Source organism: Equus asinus, chromosome 7 (genome assembly GCF_041296235.1).
Source record: "Equus asinus isolate D_3611 breed Donkey chromosome 7, EquAss-T2T_v2, whole genome shotgun sequence".
NCBI lineage: Eukaryota > Metazoa > Chordata > Mammalia > Perissodactyla > Equidae > Equus > Equus asinus.
Genome location: NC_091796.1, coordinates 97,965,163 through 97,986,282, shown reverse-complemented (window position 1 = coordinate 97,986,282; position 21,120 = coordinate 97,965,163). Strand labels below are relative to the sequence as shown.

At 40.5% G+C, this 21,120-nt stretch overlaps 1 protein-coding gene across 2 annotated transcripts in view; it reads left to right on the top strand.

Moving 5' to 3' along the window:
- Window positions 1–271: 271 nt before the first annotated feature.
- Window positions 272–21,120, top strand: part of ATXN3 (ataxin 3) — a 36,442-nt gene continuing 15,593 nt past the window's right edge. The window contains exons 1-9 of one of the 2 annotated variants that reach the window (XM_044774230.2): window positions 272–363; window positions 6,416–6,580; window positions 6,811–6,855; window positions 10,655–10,740; window positions 11,208–11,274; window positions 14,245–14,332; window positions 19,023–19,155; window positions 19,468–19,634; window positions 20,983–21,079. In XM_044774230.2, the coding sequence (XP_044630165.1) occupies window positions 340–363; window positions 6,416–6,580; window positions 6,811–6,855; window positions 10,655–10,740; window positions 11,208–11,274; window positions 14,245–14,332; window positions 19,023–19,155; window positions 19,468–19,634; window positions 20,983–21,079 (872 nt within the window). In that variant the 5' untranslated portion in view covers window positions 272–339. The remainder of the gene's footprint in view (window positions 364–6,415; window positions 6,581–6,810; window positions 6,856–10,654; window positions 10,741–11,207; window positions 11,275–14,244; window positions 14,333–19,022; window positions 19,156–19,467; window positions 19,635–20,982; window positions 21,080–21,120) is intronic. The other variant, XM_044774229.2, reaches the window with a different exon arrangement.

The following is a 21,120-nucleotide window of genomic DNA, read 5'->3' as shown; positions in this document are numbered from 1 at the left end:
ATCCAGACCCCCAGAAGCCTAAGAATCCATAGCAACGGGTGGGAAGCGGAGAAGATCCTCCGGACGGCAGGCGACGCTGCAGCATACCCCAGCCGGCTGGATCACAGAAGATGGGAGGACGCGCTACAAAGGTCACGTGCCCCCGCGTTTCCATCCTCGGCCGGCACTAGCTCTTCGCTCCGCGTGACTCGCATCCTTGGGGCCAATTGGCCTGCGCGAGGCACGTGGGCAGCGGCGGCCGGAGGCGGGGCGGGGCAGGGTGGGCGGAGGGGTGGGGCCGGGGGGCGGGGCTGGAGGGGGTGGTCCGGCGCCGGGGCCGTTGGCTCCAGACAAATAAACATGGAGTCCATCTTCCACGAGAAAGTGAGTGTCCGCGTTCGGGGGGGAGCCGTGTGCGGCGCGGCGGCGGCGTGGGGCGCGGTATCGCCGCCTCCCGGAGAGCTGGGTGGGGCCCGAGACGCCCCCATCCCTATCTCGCCGGGCGGGAGGAGCTACAGCTAGGGGCGAGCTTCCCCGACGCCCCCCCTGCACCCGCCGTCCCTGCGGCCCGTGCCCGAGGTGCCCCAGGAGCCCGGGCCCGGGCTGTCCGGGTATCGGGGAGGGAGCGAGGCCAGGGCCGGGGGCTCGTCCGCGGGGGTGGCACCGAGAGGGCTAGCTTCTGCGCTTCCCCTCCACTTTCCATGGGATTCCTTCTCCAGTCCCTTGTCCTCCACTCTCCCTAGGTTCTAGCTAGTCACCTCTCGGACACCTCCCTCGATCCTCCCCAACTCCACCCCAGTCTGCCAGCCCTACCCCTTGGCGGAATTAACTCTCCCTTCTCTGGGCTCCTCAATTCTAGATTGGAACCTCCCATACACTTAGATCTCCGGGGTTGTATTCATGTCCTTCTCCTGCACTAGGTCTGGGAGCCTCTGGAGGGCGGGGACCTTGGCTCATCCGGTGGAGGGCCTGACACTTAGGCAAGTGAAGTAGGCAACCCCATGCGCGCCTAAACAGGGAAGTCGCCACAAGAGTTTTTGTTACGGGGTGTTTGGGTTTTATTTCTTTGGCAGTCCCATCTTTCCGGATCAGGAGGCTAGCTCTCTTATTAAGTAGTGGGGTGGACTAGAATAATTTTGTTGTGCCCCGCCTGGCTGATTTTGCTTTGACTCTTCAGTGACCACGCACTTGAAGATACTCTGTGGCATGTGGAGAAACTCGTCTTCTCATATACAATTCTTAAGCCACTTGGGTGTGTAGTCCTCAGGACAACTTTGACACATGATATCGATTTCGTAATATTTCAGGTTTGGGAAGGGTTGTGGTGAGGCTGTTAATAGGAGCAAAGAGGTTTTGTTAACTACTTGGAAATCATCATTGATCCATTTGAAAATTCACAGCCATGACAATCAGATAAAACAATGAGAGATGAAAGAGGCACCATAGACATCTAAACAAATTGTTAGATGGAATGCTTTTCTTTACGGAAAACATTTCAGAAAGTTTGGGCCAATTTTAATAACCAGTTTTAATATAGGGACGAGGAAGGACTCAGTGCTGTAGTTATCACTAATCTTTTGACTTGATTGGCATAATTTATGAATCTTGGACAAGAGAAATTTAGTTGCTTGGCTGAGGGCTAAGGAGATTGGGTGAAGAGAACCTGGCCTGTGCATATTTTTATTACTGACTCTGAAAAGCTTTGGTGTAGGACTAGATGTTTCAATATGGAAGACTTTAAACATTATTCACACCACTTCTTGAAAAATGATAGAATGTATTTTTAACAATATTACTGTTACCTAGTTTGGATAGATTTCAGCGAAAGTAACTCCTAAACCATGGGATCAAAAGAAGCTGAGCGCTAGCCTAATGAAAATCTTCTTACCTGAAAGTCACTCTCAATTATCAGCATGTGTGTAGGCTTAAAGATATTTCAGGAATACATTTATCCTTATTATAAACTTACGTGTATTTAGCAAATGAAGGGTCTTAAAGTTCTGCAGGTATATTTCAGGAGTATGGAAAGCACCTGTAGCCATAGGGCCCATTGTTAATCTCCTACACAGTCCATTCTGGGAATGCTTGAGTTTAATATGCCATTTTCCAGTGCATTCCCTTCCCCTCCACAACGTACATTTAACCCTTGCTAGGTCCTGGGTTTGGAGAGCCAGAGAACCAACTTTGGCCCTAAGGAAGCTGTGTATGTAGAGATAGCTGCCTGCAAAGGGTCTTGCAACCACTTCCTCTTGGAATATTGGTGTCCCCATTTTTCAGAGTTACCACTTTGAGTGCCCATTATTAAGTTGGAATGTAAACCCAGCATTTGTTCACTGGTACATCCCCAGTGCATGGCGTATTGTAGGTGCTCAATAAATATTTGAATGAATGAATGAATCAAGAGTTCCTTGAGCATCTGAGACGTATGTGGAGCTGTTTATCTAAAGTTAACAATTTTTCTGTAAATATTTTGGGCTGCACAGGTCATCTACAGTCTCACGTATTCTTGTTTGTGTTTTTTACCTCCAATCATCTAAAAATGTAAAAACTATTCTTAGCCACTGGGTCAGGTAGGATTTGGCCCATAGGTTAGAGTTTGCCAACCCCTAACTTAAATCCTAACGCTGAATGGCCAGCAATTGCTGGGGTTGTTTTTGGGGGGGAGGGAAGTTCTGGTGCCTGTTTTCTGTCATTTTTGTTATCAGTTCTATTGCTGGCTGCTCTCGGTGCAGTCACCGTGCCGTCCAAATTGGTCCTTTTCTGTAATGTGAACTGAGAATGATAACCAAACTTGTTAGGATTATATTTAAAGTTAGGGAAAAAATTGTAATGATGCTGAGCATTGACTTTATGACGTTCATTATGCCCTTTTGTGATTGAAGGATCTTAGTCATCTTTAGGATATTTGAGGTTTGGGAGTAACCAAATTCCGCCTAAGTGGCTTGAGAAAGTGCTAATAACCACTGGAAACCTCTGCCTGCGTTTGAATCCCAGCTCTACCATTTACTATCTGTATGATCCTGGGCAAGTTACTTTGTATCTCTGTGCTCCAGTTTCCTCCTCTATGGTTTGGGGATAGTGAAGTGTCTGTCTCAGAGTTATGAGTACTTAGAATGCTACCTGGCACAGAGTGCTCTGGAAGTGCTGGCCATTGTTATTCAGACGCTTGTGTTTGCTGAACCTTGTAATAAGTGGGGGAGGGGAATACATCATCCCTCAGGTGAGATGAGGAAGTGCCCTTAGGTTGGGTGCGTGGCCTGGGTTAGCCTGTTTTTGAGTGCACCCTTAGGTTTCTGCCTGGTTTCTGTTGTAGTCATAGTGTCTCTGGGAATGTGAACTAGTTTCAGGTGGGTCCTGAAGACTGTGAGGGCAGAGGGGGAATGATTTGGTTGCAGGTCCCTTTTGTGGTTTTATAAAATATTGGTGAAACTGGAGATGTCGTTTGTTGATCCTCTGCTCCCAAGACAATAAAGTCTGCGCCTGAAATCATGGAATTTGAATTTGAATCGTGAAGTTTAACTATAGCAAAGTGAACTTCTCTTCAGCTTTGGTTAAGACTTGAGAAAGAAGTGGCTGGGGATGGTTTGGGAGTGGGGTGGGAAAATGCATATTCTGAGGCAGGTCCATTTCACGGTTTCTTGGTCCATGTTGACTTTGATTCATCTTGTGACTTTAAAAAGTGCTTTTAAATTTGGATTGAACAGTTTGTTCTTTCCTTCCGTTAAATTTTATTAGAAGTACAGAACTTGATATTATTCCCTATAGCAATGCAGTTTTACTTAAACAAGGTTTGATTTCAAGTGCTTATTTTTCATGTTTTAGAGCTAATTTTTTTATGGAGAGAATTTTTTTTTTTAAAGATTTTATTTTTTCCTTTTTCTCCCCAAAGCCCCCCAATACATAGTTGTATATTCTTCGTTGTGGGTCCTTCTAGTTGTAGCACGTGGGACGCTGCCTCAGCGTGGTTTGATGAGCAGTGCCATGTCCGTGCCCAGGATTCGAACCGACGAAACACTGGGCCGCCTGCAGCGGAGTGCACAGACTTAACCACTCGGCCACGGGGCCAGCCCCATTATGGAGAGAATTTTTTAAATCAAGTATTTGGATGTCATTATTTCTGTACATGGTATTACATATGTTGACCATAGTTTGAGAGCCCCAAACTGAGGCAAGTAGCCTGACAGCAGGACAGAAAATGCCTCCATGCCTGCAAGGGGAACTCCTATCCTGAATTCTAACATCATAGATCAGTTCTCCTGGTTTTGAGCTTTTGTAAATGGAATCTTACAGTGTGTGCTCTTTTGAGTCGCTCTTTTCTGACATTGTTTGAGAGATTCATCCAAATTGTCGCAGGTGGTTAATTTATTCTCGTTATTGTACGGTCACGGTTTACTTAAAGATGGGGATACGTTCGTCATTGTGTGAACATCATAGAGTGCGCTTACACAAACCTAGATGGTATAGCCTACTACACACCTAGCGTGTATGGTACTAATCTTGTGGGACTTCCAGCATATATGCAGTCTCTTGTTGACCAAAATGCCATTATGCAGCGCATGACTGTATGATATTCTTTTGTGAATATAATGCAATCTATCCGTTCTACTGGGATGGGCTTTTGGGTAGTTTCCAGTTTGAAGGCCATTAAAAATAGAGCTTCTATGAAAGTTCTTATACATGTCTTTTAATGAACGTATGTTTGCATTTCTTTCGTTTGCATTATGTTCCTAGTATTGGAAGTGCTAGATCATAGGGTATATATATGTTAAGCTTTAGTAGATACTCCAAATAGTTTTCCAAAGCAGTTATACTAATTTGTACTTCCACCAGTAGTAAATAATAGTTTTGATGTCTCTAATCCTCTCCAACCTTTTAGCCATTCTGGAGAGTGTGTAGTGGTAGCATGTGGTTTTAATATATGTTCCCTGATGGCTAATGAAGTTGAGTACCTTTTTGTGTTTTTTAGCCATTTGGCTATCCTCTTGTGAGTACTTGTTTGTCTTGTCCATTTTTCAATAGACTGTAGGTGGGACGTCTATATAACCCTTCAGTTCACATTATAGTATTTAGTGGGAGTTGCTCTCCGGCAGTAGGAAGACGGTAGAAGGAAAGAGAGATGGAGACGAGTCCTCTGTCACCATTGCGGCTGTGGCTTGAGGGACAGACAGCGTCTTCGTTACTTCCCAGCTACTTATTCCATCCCAAGACAGAAAGATAAACTTATCTTGGCCTCCTGTCTCAGACTCAGACTGTCTCAGTGCTGCCTTCCTATTCCATTATATACATATACCCTGTACCTTTCTCAGCAGCTGCATACTGTTCATAGAACATTAATTTATCAGGACAAATATGTGTCTTGCAAGGTGTTACTCTTTAGGGTCACCATCTATCGTGTAACAGCTCAGAACAAATTGCAGGCTGCCCGACAAGCTGGGTTAAGTAATACACTTTACTGGGGAAACGGAGAACTTAGAGACCAGGGTTAGCAGGAGCAGAAAGCATTCTCTCGTGCACCACCACCCTGCAGAGAGGCCAACCTGGGGTGTGTGTTCCCAGGGAGGGATCTCACCCGCCCTGTACTTCTTATAGGGCAAGCATGGGAAAGCAGCAGTGTTGCCGGGAGAGGCGTGATAAGCAGGCTGCTCGCTGCCAGGCAGTCTGGATTTAGATTTGGGTTGCCAGTTATATGAGAAGCCAACTGCCCAGCATCCGAACACCCTGGGGCCCATGGGAAGTTGTACTCTCCCTACCGCCATAACAGGAAGTGGGTGATCCCATGGGGTGCTGAGCTTGGATGCACCCCTTGGTGGCTTGTCTAGAAATCAGCTGCAGGGGTGGTTTTTGGACGTATTGCTCCTTGCATCACATTGTGTGTATGTTATCTGCAGAGTTCCCTGAAGAGAACCTTGACTCTGTAGCTGCAAGTTTTCATTAACATCGAACAGAATTTTTCTTACCTGTATCAATTGTTGAGATTGGAAATTACATGAACAAGCATTTAGATTGAGTAGTGATTATCTTATTAAAAGAACACATGTCTGAGGCATTAAAATTCCCTTTCATCATTAGTGACTTGACGTGGAATCTCCGAAGATGACTTTATTTTAGGCATTGAAAATGATGGAGGCTGAATGTTTTTGTAGAATAGTTTGTAGTAAAATATGAAATTTGATGTCTCTGATTGATGATGTTTGTTCAATATAAATCATTCTTAAGTTTTTGATCGTATAGCTAAATAATTGTAGTTTGATTCATGGTAAAATTGTAAAATAAATGTTAAATGAAAACCCATGTACTTAGTTAATCCCGCTTGTCTAAAGCTAAAAAGATTTGGTTTGACTGTGATAGGTTAAGGATTAAATTCTTCTTTAGGGGAAGACATTGTACAAATCTGTTTAACAAATCACACGTGAATTTTTTCTTTTGGAAATATTAGCAAGAAGGCTCACTTTGTGCTCAACACTGCTTGAATAACCTGTTGCAAGGAGAGTATTTTAGCCCTGTGGAATTATCTTCAATTGCACATCAGCTAGATGAAGAAGAGAGGATGAGGATGGCGGAAGGAGGAGTGACTAGTGAAGACTATCGCACATTTTTACAGGTACTGATTTTCAAGTCACTAAATAGCATTTTTAAAAAAATATGGGTACTGTTTAGAAAAAGATGAACCATTGTTCCTATGGGGATCTGACTTGTTAATTATAACTCTGCTCCTGACTTTGTAAATGGGAATGCACGCGATGTTATTTTAAATATGTAGACTAATGGCAGTTTTTATCCTTCTCTCCCCACCCGCAACCCTTGCCTCAACTATGCATCCAAATTAAACAGCAGCCTTCTGGAAATATGGATGACAGTGGCTTTTTTTCTATTCAGGTAAGTAGTCACAAGCATGTGCTAAGTGTTGTTTATGTCCTAGGCACTGTTGAAGCTCAGGGCATGGCTGATATGAGTATCTTTTCACAGCCTTTTAGTCACTATAATCGTGTGACCTTCAGCACTTTCTCCAATAGATTGTGTCTAAGAGTGTAAGATTATATTCTAGAGTACTAGATTGTTATATAAATAAATATGAAAATTAGAATTGTAGAATCGTCATTTTAGAGTATGGCTCTTTGAAAGGAGATTATTTCATTTGCATCTGGATGCTAATAATCTTAATTCCAATAAGTCACAGTGTTTTAAACTTACTGTCTCTTGCATAAATTTGAGAAAATGCAGCACCTCACCGCCTTCCATTTAGATCAGCCCACCCGCATTGGATTCCTTTATTATGGTCTGTGGCTTTTGCTTTTTTTTTTTTTTAACTTATATATTCACCCATAGAATTCAAGGGCAGCTGTATTACTTGTGAGATTCTTTCATCTTGTCTCTGGGTCTTTCATTCTGTTTCTAATATCTGTGAGGTGTCTCCTTGTACTGTCCTCCCGGACTCCTCGTTCACCAGCATTTCCATCCAGGGCCTCACTGTGGACTGTTACAGGTAACAGCTACTGCAGGGCTCGGATCAGAGGCCTGAGCAGGCCCAGCCCTGGCCGTTTCCTGGTTGGGCAGCGCTGCCGTTGGGGGCCAGTTCACCTCTGCCCACTACGCTGCTTTCACGTTTTGTCTGTGCTAGTACCTTGTTTGCTTGCTTCTCTCTTGGCTTCTTTGGAGGGTAGATAGTGAATTTTCAGAAATTTCTCTTTTCTCCCTCAGCAGTTTGAAGTAATCATGTTTATCTTTTGTTTTTTCCCTAAAAATTGCAACCCATGATCATAGAAGTTTACAATCTTCAACTTAGACTTTCAATTTAAATCCCCAGGGAGAACTCATCTTAATAGACGGAAAATTGTCGTTATTGCTGACATATCAGGTAGTGAGTTGAATGTAGCTTTCCTAAAGCAGGACCCGTAGCAGCCAAATTACCACGTGTATGTATTGCACTAGTTTAAGAATAGCACCTACTGGATAGAATATACATCTGGATTTTTAAGGCAGGTTTATCTAGGAATTGTGTGGTTCTCTGGAACGTCCGAGGAACCTAGTGTGAAAAGCATTCTTAATGCTTAATGTGTGTATGTTAATTCTGGATTTAATGATAGATCTGTATTCTTACGCACTTTTTTTTATTGTGGTCGTAATAGTTTATAACATTGTGAAATTTCAGTTGTATGTTATTAATTTGTCGGTCCCCGTATATATGTGCCCCTTCACCCCTCATGCCCACCCCTCAACCCCCTTCCCGTCTGGTAACCACTAATCTTTTCTCTTTGCCCATGTGTTTGTTTATCTTCCACGTATGAGTGAAATCATATGGCGTTGTCTTTCTCTGTCTGGCTTATTTCACTTAACATAATATCCTCAAGGTCTGTCCATGATGTTGCAAATGGAATGATTTTGTCTTTTTTTATGGACGAGTAGTATTCCACTGTATTTATATACTATGTCTTCTTTATCTAATCATTAGTCAGTGGGCACTTGGGTTGCTTCGAAGTCTTGTCTATTGTGAATAATGCTGCAGTGAACATAGGGTTGCATAAGTCTCTTTGAATTGCTGATTTCAAGTTCTTTGGGTAAATACCCAGTAGTGGGATAGCTGGGTCATATGCTATTTCTTTTTTTTTTTCTTTTTAAGATTTTATTTTTCCTTTTTCTCCCCAAAGCCCCCCAGTACATAGTTGTGTATTTTTAGTTGTGGGTCCTTCTAGTTGTGGCGTGTGGGATGCCGCCTCAGCGTGGTTTGATGAGCGGTGCCCTGTCTGCGCCCAGGATCCGAACCAACAAAACACTGGGCCGCCTACAGCGGAGCACGCGAACTTAACCACTCGACCATGGGGCCAGCCTCTGTTTTCCAGTTCTGTATTTCCCTTGTTTTTCATCCTATGTATTTCCAACTGCCAATTCAGTTTGGTGGTTCTCTATGATGATTTTTCTCTTTATTTGTCATTTGTGTCTCTGTTGTGATTTTTTGTTTAGTGGTTACTATGAGGTTTGTATAAAAGATCTCATAGATGAGATAGTCCATTTTCTGATAGCCTCCTATTTCCTTAGTCTCAGTAGGTTCCATCCCTTTCCTCTTGCCCGTCTAAATTATTGTTTTCACGACTTATTCTGTTTTGAGTTGTGAGTTTGTGATTAAAAGGAAGTGATTAAAGTTATTTTTGATCTTTTCTTTCCTTTATGTTTTAATTGTTTGCTAACCTGTTCTCGTAGAGAGCTGCAATTTTCTGTTTTTGTCTGTCTATTTTTCTCCTTGCTCAAGGCTGTGTAACCCCCTTTTTTTTTCAGGCATGAGGGCCTTCTTGATCATTTCTTGTCTTGTGGTGATGAACTCCTTCAGCTTTTGTTTATCTGGGAAAGTTTTTATTTCTCCACTTGTCTGAAGGATAGTTTCACTGGATAGAGTATTCTTGGCTGAAAGTTTTTGTCTTTTAGAATTTTGAATGTATCATTCCACTCTTGCCTAGCCTGTAAAGATTCTGCTGAGAAATCCACTGAAAGCCTGATGGAGGTTCCTTTGTAGGTTATTTTCCTCTGCTTTGCTGCCCTTAATATTTTTTCTTTGTCATTGACTTTTGCCAGTTTTACTAATGTATGCCTTGAAGAAGGTCTTTTTACATTGATGTAATTAGAAGTTCTAATAGCTTCATTTACATGTAATTCTAGCTCCTTCCCCAGGTTTGGGAAGTTCTCAGCTGTTATTATCTTTGAACAAGCTCCCTGCTCCTTTCTCTCCCTCTGGAATATCTATAATCCTTATGTTGCATTTCCTAATTGAGTCAGATATTTCTCAGAGAATTTCTTCATTTCTTTTTAGTCTTAGTTCTCTCCTCCAACAAAGCATTTCTATATTTCTGTCCTCTAAAGTACTAATTCTGTCCTCTGTAATATCACCTCTGTTTTTTACGGATTCCAGATTTTTCTTTATTTCATTCATTGTGTTTTTCATCTCCAACATTTCCGATAGGTTTTTTTTTATAGTTTCAGTCTCTTTTCTGAAGAATTCCCTGTGTTCAAGTTTATTCCTAATTTCATTGAACTGTCTTTCTGAGTTTTCTTGTAACTTGATGAGTTTCTTTATGATAACTATTTTGAATTTCTCTCATTTAGATTGTAAATTTCTGTGACTTCAAGATTGACTTCTGCGTACTTGTCATTTTCCTTCTGGTTTGGAGCGTTAATATACCTCTTCATGCTATTCGATGGAGTGGACTTCAACTGTCGCTTAGTGGTAGTTTCTGGTCACAGATTCCACCTGCCTCCACTAAGGGCAGGAGCTGTGTGTTCTGAGCCTGCCATGATCCCTGGCAGCTGTGCCTAACCACTAGAAGCTCCCTCCACTGCCTCCTGGGGGGTCCAGCACCCGCACCTTCAGACGTGTGGCTGTGTGGATGTCCCAGACGTCTGTTGTGTTGTGTGAATGTCCTCTGTTGGTTTATAAATGTCCTTTTCGTTGTATTTTAGTGGGGAGAGACTAAGGGAAGAGCTCACTCCACCATGATGCTGACGTTGCTCTGAGCTCACCACACCAGCTGCTATCCTGACTTACATACGTTTTTAAAACCACAGCCTTTTGGGGAAATTTATATATGAAGTAAAGTTGCTTGCACAACTGACATGGCTATACTACTTGAATTTGGAATTGAATGATTTAGTTCATGAAAAGTTGCTTTTTTTTTTTTTTTTATAACAGGTTATAAGCAATGCCTTGAAAGTTTGGGGTTTAGAGCTAATCCTGTTCAATAGTCCAGAGTATCAGAGGCTCAGGATCGATCCCATGTAAGATTTTATTTTGCTTTTCTTACATGCCTTTTCTTAAATTTCATTTTTAGAGTCATATTTCTTCTAGAAGAAAAATGTATTTTGAATGCTTTTGTTTTGATGTTCCATGTTTCATTCCCTCAGATTTTCCTCTCTCACCTTTTGGGGGATGTCCATGGACATCTGCCCGCTGAGCCTTCCTGACACCTCAGTGTCTGGCTGCACAGAGTTGATCCTCGAATGCTGTGTGATGCTGTCATTTGTGCACAGCATCACTAATCTGCAGATTCATAGTGTTTTGTAATTTCTTAAGAATCAGTGGTATTTAACTATATCTTATAGTTAATTACATTTAACTATAATTATAAACATAACCCTAAATTATCATAAGTTTTGTGTAATACTTGCCAGTAAACAAACTAAATGAATATGAACTCTAATATTTTAGCTTAATATTATGTGTGTATTTTCTTTTCTTTTTCTAGAAATGAAAGATCATTTATATGCAATTATAAAGAACACTGGTTTACGGTTAGAAAATTAGGAAAACAGGTAATGTTCTAATTCTGCACTCCATCTGCAACTAAAATGTAAGGGTTTGGTGCCTTAAAAATGAAGAAACTCACCAGTAATGTGTGTGTTTGACATGGTTTCAATCTTGATAGATATAAATTTGCTATTTTAAAAAGACAGTATCAATTTCCATTTTAGATTTGTGACACTTACATACAGTTTAACTGTATCATAAGAAAAATTGTCTATTTAAGACAATGCAAATGTGGTTACTGTAAGTGGGTTTTTATCTGATAAAGATGTTCTGTTAGGTAACTATCACATTTATAGACTTGTATTTAGCAAAATAGTGTCACAAAGCCTGAAACAGTGTCCAGCATGATAAAAGTTTTCAACTATGTTTGCATAATAAGATTATTCACATTCCAAAATGCCACATAATAAATATATCTACATAAAGTCATTTGATTTTTTAAAAGAAAAAGAACATGGCATGTGTCTTGAGCAAACCTTTTTTAAGATCAAGCAATGTACCTAAAGTGTTATTTTTAAAAATAATTACCAATGATCTCTATGCCCACAATTCCATTTTTGAAACAATTATTTAAAGTCCTTTTTATTAGACTTTGAGTCTTTGAAAGAGTTATTGAAAATAAGCTAATACAATAAAAGGAGTGAACTATTGATACATGCAGCAACGTGGATGGATCACAGAATAATTACACTGAGTGAAATAATCTAGACATAAAATAGTATGTAGTGTATGGTTCCATTTATGGAAAAGTCTACAAAATGCGAACTAATCGAGAGTCACTGAAAGCAGACTGACCAGTGGTTGCCTGTGGGTGAGGAGGGCAAGGAGCAGTGAAAGGAGGATTACAGGGCACAGAAACTGGGCAGCGATAAGTATGTTCACCCTCTTGGTTGTCATGGTTTCAAGAGTGTATGCATATGTTAGAACTTTTCAAATTGTACACTTTATGTGCAGTTTATTGCATATCAGTTATACCTCAATACAGCTGTTGAAGAAAATAATACAAAGCAAAAAAAAAAATGAAATCAAGAAAGAGTGCATTGAATTAAATCTTAGTAAAAGATAATTGAAACACCAAAGCTCTGCTGTTATCTTTTAAGTCAGCCTCCTAGAAGCAGCTTCCTCTTACATGGTTGTTTCTTGAAGTCCCTCCAGAGGAGCTAAGAGCAGGTAATGAGGTGTGGTGCAGCAGAAACTGACCAGAGGGGGAATCAACTCCAGGGAAAAACCCTGGCAGGACACTGCCTAGATCATTTAACCTCTGGGTTTTATTTATATCTTTAAAAAATTATGATCAAGGGGCCAGCCCTGTGGCCGGGTGGTTAAGCTCGCGGGCTCCGCTTCCGCCACCCAGAGTTTGCCAGTTTGGATCCTGGGTGCAGACATGGCACTGCTCATCAGGCCACGCTGAGGCAGTGTCCCACATGCCACAACTAGAAGGACCCACAACTAAAAATACACAACTATGTACTGAGGGGACTTTGGGGAGAAAAAGGAAAAATAAAATTTAAAAAAAAAATTTAAAAAAATTATGATCAAGTGTTCTTTACTTTTTAAAGTAATCGCTGACTTTTTTAAGATTTGAAGACTTAGATTCCAGAAGTTCCTTTGTATTGATATACATCTTAACTTATATCATTAATTTGAAAGATTCTTAAAGTTTTAGTTTTTCAAAATTGAGTTTTTACATTTTTAAATTCTTTGACAAATACAAGAAATGTCAAATTTTAGCTTATTATCTTTGACTCTAATTTATATTTTTGTTTAAAATTATATTTTTCACTATAGGCTCTTTTGTCGGAGATCACTCTATAATGAAAACAATGACTGGAAAAATTAGTATCATCTATGTCAAAATTCAGGGAAGGTAGTTGGTCATGACTCTACAGTAACTTTTTTCTTTTTTTAAAGATTTTTACTTTTCCTTTTTCTGCCCAAAGCCCCTTGGGACATAGTTGTATATTTTTAGTTGTGGGTCCTTCTGGTTGTAGGATGTGGGACGCCACCTCAGCGTGGCTTGATGAGCGGTGCCATGTCCGCACCCAGGATCTGAACTGCTGAAATCCCTGGCCGCCAAAGCAGAGCGCGAGAACTTAACCACTCGGCCACAGGGCCAGCCGCTCTACAGTAACTTTTAAAACTTTTTGTATCTTGTAGTCTAAATTAGGACTCCTATGAGGTAGTGACTAAATGATGTTAGCTAAATGTGATGGTGGCTTAATGATCTTTTTAAAATGAGTTGGTGATTACAAATTCTCTTCCTGGAATATCTAACTTTCTCACAATTAGAATCTTTTAGCCAAAATTATGAGTGATGGGAAAACTATGTAGTTGTCATTCTTCTTCCACAGCAATATGGTCTGGTTAGATTACAGTTAGGTGGGACTGATAATTTGAAAAACAATTAATTATAGCTATCAATAAAGGTACTTAAAGTACAATCAGTTTCTGTTCTTTTTGGGGGTGGTATAAAGTTTATGGCTTAAAGCAAACTTTTATTTTTTTTATTTTTTTATATTTCGTGAGGATGATTAGCCCCGAGCTAACATCTGTTGCCAATCTTCCTCTTTTTGCTTGAGGAAGATTGTTGCCGAGCTCACATCTGGAGCAGTGTTCCTCTGTTTGTGTGGGACACCGCCACAGCATGGTGATGAGCGGTACTAGGTCAAGGCCTGGGATCCAAACCTGGGAGCCGCCAGCCACTGAAGCAGAGCACATGAACTTAACCACTACACCACCGGGCCAGCCCCACAAACTTTTATTTTTAAACATTTAATAGTGATAAATCTGCAACATTCTATTTCAGTTTTTTAAATCACGTTATTTAATTACTCTTAAAAATCTCAGTTTGACATATTTCCAGTGTTTAGGCAGTCTTACTAAGTTTAAATGGGTTATATCTATTCTTAATATGTGAAACTTCTCTATTACTTACAATGTACGCTAACTTAAATATTGACTTTCTTTTTTTCCAGTGGTTCAACTTGAATTCTCTCTTGACGGGTCCAGAATTAATATCAGATACATACCTTGCACTTTTCTTGGCTCAATTACAACAGGAAGGTAAACAAAGACTGAAAATTTTATGATGGTATCTTTCAAAGTAGCCAAATAAAGCTAGCTCATTAGATGTGAATGTAACAGTACTGTTTTTGTGGCAGAGGCAGTGAAATCTTTGTTTTACTTGGTGAACTTGTGGCCGTGATTTGGCCAATCCTGTTAGGGGAGAGTTCTCGCTGACACCTGGCCCCTCCCGAGATGCTGCCTCCTTTACAGCCACTCTAACTAGTGGCTCTTTTTCCTTCCATACCCCACACAGCACAGGGTGCCGGGGCAGGGTGGGGGTTGGGGGGCTGGGTATACTTCTTGCCCATTCTAGGCCACTGTTCTTCCCTAAAACCTCTAGCTCCTTTGGAAGGCATGCCACTAGATTAAATGCTACCCTTGGCTCTGTTGCAGTCATCTCTGATCCTCCTCCTTTTTCATTGAAGATTTTAGGATCTGACTGTCTTCTCTCTGCTTCAACTCCTTCCGTCATTCTTAGTGATTTCTACATCAAAAATCAACCCAGTCCAATACTTTACTTCTTAATTTCAACAATCATTTTCTTCACTCTTGCCTTGCCGTTACTAATAACCGTACCACCTGCAAATCCCAATTACAAGCATCCTACTCTTTGACCATTGCTTCCTATGTTTATACCATATTTTCTGTTTTTTCCATTCCAACATTTCTTTAAATCTTACCACAAGGTCCAGACATTCTCCTTATAAATTTCTTCCTTACTCTGCTTATTTTCTATAATCCAACCTTATAATCACTTCGCAGCATTCCTCAGCTCCTTCCTCCTTCTCTCTCTCCATCATACTTTCATGACAAAATCCCAACCCTGGTTGAAACCAAATCTTAGTGTCCATTCCTGTCCCAGAGCAGCTGAACATGGCTAAAGAATGACATAAAATATAATGATTGATTTTGCTTTAAATTTATGATCACAAACTTCAAATGAGCCTGTCGTGCTGCTCGACATTCCTACTGTTTTCTTAGTGAGTTCACTTGCTGCTCACCAACATGATTATTTCATAACTTGTCTCTGTAAACCTCTAAGCACTTCCTTCTCCCTTCCTCACTCCTGGCTTATGGCCTGCCTTTATAATCTACTGAGAAAACAGAAGCAATTAGAAGAGAACTTCTTCATCTTTCTGCCAGCAAATCTATCAACTTCTCTCTATCTCTCCGTCCTTTGAGCCCACGGAAATAGCTGACTTGTCCCCTGCTCCTAACCGAGACTGGTCTCTCACTTAGCGGCTGGATCCCAGCTCCTCTACCTACTCAAGATCTTTGCTCCTATATCATCAGTTTTCCCCCTCTTTGCTCTCTTATGCCTATCGGCAGAGAAATAAGCTCTTTATCTCCATTGATTAAGAAAAAGCCTCTCTTAATTCCAGGAAACTCCAGCTGCCTCCCCATTTTTATTTTCTCCTTAGAATCGTCTCTCATGTGTTGTCTTGTACTCATGATCTCACTCTAGTCACACTGTCATAACCATGTCACCCTCTTCTCACTGTCACCAATGACTTCCACATTTGCCACTGCCAGTATTCGATTCTCAGTCTTCCTTTTATTTGCCTTCATCTTATTTGTGGATATAATTGACTACACCATACTTTAAACAGAACAAGATAAAACTTTATTGTCAAAATTTTCGAACAAATTTAAAAAGTAGAGAAAATAATGTGTTGAACTCTCATGTACCCTTCGCCCAGCTTCAACAATTATCTCATGGCCAATCTTCTTTTATCTATTCCTTACCCACTTCCTTCCACTGTTTGTTTTGAGCAAATACTAGGCATCTTATAATTTTCTCTATGTTTTTTTAATTAAAATTTTTAAAAGCAAGGACTGTTGTAGCCACAATACTATAATCACATCTAAAAAATTTAACCACAGTGCTTTAATAACATCAGATACCCAGTCAGTGTTCAAATCTCCAGTCTCCTTAGTTCTGTTATGTTTTTTACAGTTTAATCAGGGAAGAAATAAGGTTCATTGATTACATTGGATTGGTATGTCTTTTAAGTCTATAGGTTTTCTCTCTTCTTTATTTTTTCCTTAATTTATATGAAGAAAATAGGTCATTTGTTCCATTTCCCACATTCTGGATTTTGCTGGTTGAATCCCTATTTTCCTCTGAGCCCTGGCTACCCGATAGGCTAGTCCTTAGATCAAGAGGCTGGATCTGATTCAGGTTGATTTTGGGGAGACAGTGGAGGTCTCTTTACAGATGGTGTGGCGCTTGATGTCTCGTTGTCTCTTCTTTGTGATGTGAGTAGCTATTGATGATCAATCTCTAGATTTGTTATTTCATTAAGGATTCCAAAATGGTGACAGTGGATTCCGATCGTTCCTTCATTTAGTTGCAGGAATACTTCTATACAAATAGACTTTCCCTCATCAATTATTTGCTTACCCTAAAATATAGTTCATATGGGAAAAGCAGAATAAATATTTCTTTCCTTTTATCAGTTTTTTAAATGAGTTGGTTTCATAGCGTCCTTCCTCCAAAGGATAACCTATTAGGTTTTTTTTCTTCTTTTACTGAAGTGTCATTGTAAACTAACCCATTAAAACAGTCCATTGTCATTATTATTCCTATTGATACTCAAATTGTTCCATTTTGGACCAGTGAGGAACCTTTGAAGTTGACTGCTAAGTTTCTGAAATGACCACTGCAGCCTTTTGAAGGCTTTCATTTTCGTGTAACAAGCTTTTTCAGGCTTATCTTATGTGTGTCCTGCCCTTTTAGTGATGGTGTTTAGAGGTCCCACTCCGGGCATTGGTGTGCTTATTGTTACTGGGTTGGTTGTCATGTAACGTTCTTTCCAATTCGCATGTAGGATTATAGTATATTTGCTTCTTTGCTTTCATATACTTGTATCTCTTTTATGCCTTAAAACACTGGTTTCTAATCATATCCTCCCCTCCACACTTGGCTTCCAGGCCACTATGCTCTGGTTTTCCTTGTATCTCATTGGCTGCTTCGTTCAGATTCCTTTTCCAATCTCTAACGATTGGAGTGACCAGACAACGTCTTGATTATGTGCTGTCCCATTATATTAAATATTATCTCTAAGATCTATATCCCAATAATTCCCAAACTTTTATCTTCTGCTTAGACATCTACCCTGAACACCAAACTCCTAACTTGGAAGTCCAGAAAGCATTTCACACTGAACATGTCTACAAAAGACTGATTATTTTTTTTTCTGAGGAAGACTTGCCCTGGGCTAACATCTGTTGCCAATCTTCCTCTATTTTGTATGTAAGCTGCCACCACAGCACAGCCACTGACAGACGAGTGGTGTAGGTTCATGCCCAGGAACTGCACCTGGGCTGCTGAAGCAGAGTGTGCCACACTTAACCACTAGGCTACTGGGGCTGGTCCAAGACTGATTTTTTTTTTCATCATACATCCTATCCCTCAGGTTTTCCCTTTCAGTAAGGATCGCTCTTCTTGAACTCTGGTTCTTGTATGTTATGTTCATAAAGCAGCCCAGAGCTTTCAAAGAAAATGTCATGCATATTATGGCACACCCTCATGCTTCGCCCTTCAGTAGCTTCCCAGTGCACTTAGAACGAAATCTAAAGTCTTGAATAAAAGCTAAGATATTCACTGTGCACCCAGACAAGACAGTTTCTGCTCTTCATGGTGCCCTTCATGGAATACGATGCTGGGCTGACATGCTTATGCTGAGATCTGGAAACAGTTTTACTGGCACAAAATGGGTTAAACCATCTGAACTCTGAGCACACTTGTCCTTGTAAAAAAAATATTGTGTATTATTATTTACTGTTTTCAGTTTTTCCATTAATAGTCCTTTTGATCTTTATTTGTTTCATTATCTGGTAATGCTCACAAAGGCTATCCAGTAACAAGCACCGAAGTTTAAGAAACATTTATATGGAAAAGCTTAAATTGATTAGAATGACTTAGATATAGAGCACCCGTATTTAGTTTTTGTATGTAGTATCCAGCTGGGAAAACCCTGGCTTTCTAGAATCATATTTATAAAAAATTACGTGGGACCATTGTAATGCTTTCAAAACACGAGCCATATCTTCAGCACCTTGGCTGGATTTGGGGTCTTGGCTTCCCAGCCAGTTTTCGCTTAAAAGGAAGGTGTGTGTCTGTGTCTGTCTGTCAGGGTGGGGGCAGCTTTTCCACAGATGGCTCATCTTGCCTGTATTGCACAGTATTACACACATTATCCGATTGCGTCCTCACGACAGCCCTCAGCATCACTGTTTAATGATTGAAGAAATCAGGGTGTAGATGGGTCTCTAGATTTTCCAGAGACCATGCAGCTGGGAAGTGGACAGGCTAGGGTTAAAACCCACACAGTGGGAGTCCAGAGTCCTTGCTCTTTCCCGCTCCTTTACCTGCCTCTCTGTTACTTGGTCAAGCACTGTTTTAGTAGGGCCCTTTAAGATATTATTTCACTTACGTCTCATAGTCACTCTGTGAGATGGCTAGTCCCATTTTACAGGTGAAGAAAGTGAGGCACAGAGACTTTAAGTAATTTGTCCTAAATCACCCACTAGTACTTGTAAGAATCACTGTTTGAACCCCGTTCTTTCTGACTCCGTAGATTGTACTCTTTCCACTGTCCTGTGCTGCCTCTATCTGCTAGCATTTTAAATCAACTTTGAATCCCTTACTAGCTGTTTTAGTCTATTTTTGCCTTTTTTTTAGGTTATTCTATATTTGTTGTTAAGGGTGATCTGCCAGATTGTGAAGCTGACCAACTCCTGCAGATGATCAGGGTCCAACAGATGCATCGACCAAAACTTATTGGAGAAGAGCTGGCACAATTAAAGGAACAGAGGTAAAACCAAACCTGCAGCCTGGAATATAGGATAGCATTTTATTGCAAGAATTAAATTTTCATGCTTACATTGAATGTGCGGTCCTTTTATTATTGGTGATTTTTTTTTTTAGTAAAGTTTATTGGTTCAAACTTGAATCAACTCTGAATTACTTAAATATGTTAACTTAGATTCACGTCGCAACGCAGTCTTATCTGCCAGACAATGTATACGTTTTGTCTTACATAGAATTTTTGGTTTGTAAATGTCTTTATGTTATATCTGAAATAGAAGACTGGTCCGCAGTTATCATCAGTGCCTTTGTTCTTTAGAGTCCAGAAAACGGATCTGGAACGAGTCTTAGAAGCAAACGATGGGTCAGGAATGGTAGACGAAGATGAGGAGGATCTGCAGAGGGCCCTGGCGCTGAGTCGCCAAGAAATCGACATGGAGGATGAAGAAGCAGACCTCCGCAGGGCCATTCAGCTCAGTATGCAAGGTATGGATGCTCTGACATGCACTTTATCTGTTGTCGAAGAACTGGTTCAGATTATTCTTAGTTCCCCGAGAAGTTAACATACTGTTAGCAGAAGTTCTGAGACAGTCACCACAGAAACAAGGGCTGTGTCTACTCAGCCGTTCTTTCAGATTTCTTTTAATCCAAGTAACTTTTTACAACCTATGGTATATTAGCATTAGTTATATTTCTGGTTATTCTATTTGGTTATAATACGGTACTAATACAACAGTAGACTAAGGTTAATGTTTGTGGAGGTCCGTTGACCCTGACCCAGACCAGCTGTTTTATAAATATGCTATTGGACATGAAGGAAGGCCTGGACAGAGAGTATAAACTGATTTTACAAAAATCTAACACTTAGTGGCCATGCAACTTAAAGCTCAAGGCCATGCGGTGGGCCCGCTCTTTTAGTGCTGGAAACCCATCAGCAGAGTGTGAGGATTTAACCCCTCGGAAACCAGGCTGCGGGAAGTGTCTGGGACGTAGCTCGAGGTGGCTTACTTAAAAGTGTGAGGGTTGGTTTTGGTTTTGGTTTTTTTGGTAGTTTTATTTTTTCTAATTAACATGAATTTGTACTTTCTAATGAAATTACTCTAGCAATTGAATTCCTTAAATACCTATAAAATTGAGGTTCCTTTAATATAAAGATTATCCTTTTTGTGCCGTATTTCACCCTGAATTTCTCATGCCTCCTGGCACACCGCTGAGCACTCCACGTGGTGTGCAATCCCATTTTTGATTCGTAGAGCCCTGCTGGATTAGCCCAATAATGGACAGACACCACTCTTATCATTTTAGATATTTTTGTGTATTTCACTCTTGTTCCCACTTTATTTTACAATTCGTGCAGAATCTCTGGTCTGTGCGGCTATTAAGTGAGAACATGGAAACATAAGTTGTTGTAGTACCCAAATGTTTGGGGATAGCGGAAGACAGAGAATGGGTTTGTTTTGTGATCATCCACTGTAAGTTGCTTTTAGGAATTCTTTGCCTTTGAAAGTGTAGGTTCATTTTTAATAACTTAAAAGAGCACGCAAGTTTGGTGTCAACGGCTCTTCCTGCCGAGTTGGTCGTTGGGCTTCTTTCCTCCCCTCCACCTTGTCACAGATGGCGACAGCTTTGCTCGCAGTGGACACAGGTTAAATTTGAACCACCTTATTCAGATTTTTCCCTGGGCCTTTCAGAGCCTTTCTTCTATTTACAGAATAGTAGCAGAATGTTTTTAAGAAGAAAACTTTTCAAAAACTTGCTCAAATAAGTAGAAACATATCATTTCTTGAATTGGTAAATAAAATGACTGTTTTGTTCCATTTTCTTTTGTTTTCAGGTAGTTCCAGAAATGCATCTCAAGATATTCCACAGACGTCAGGTACACATCTTACTTCAGAAGAGCTACGGAAAAGAAGAGAAGCCTACTTTGAAAAGTAAAGTAGTTGGTACAATATTAAAATTGCATATTTAATAT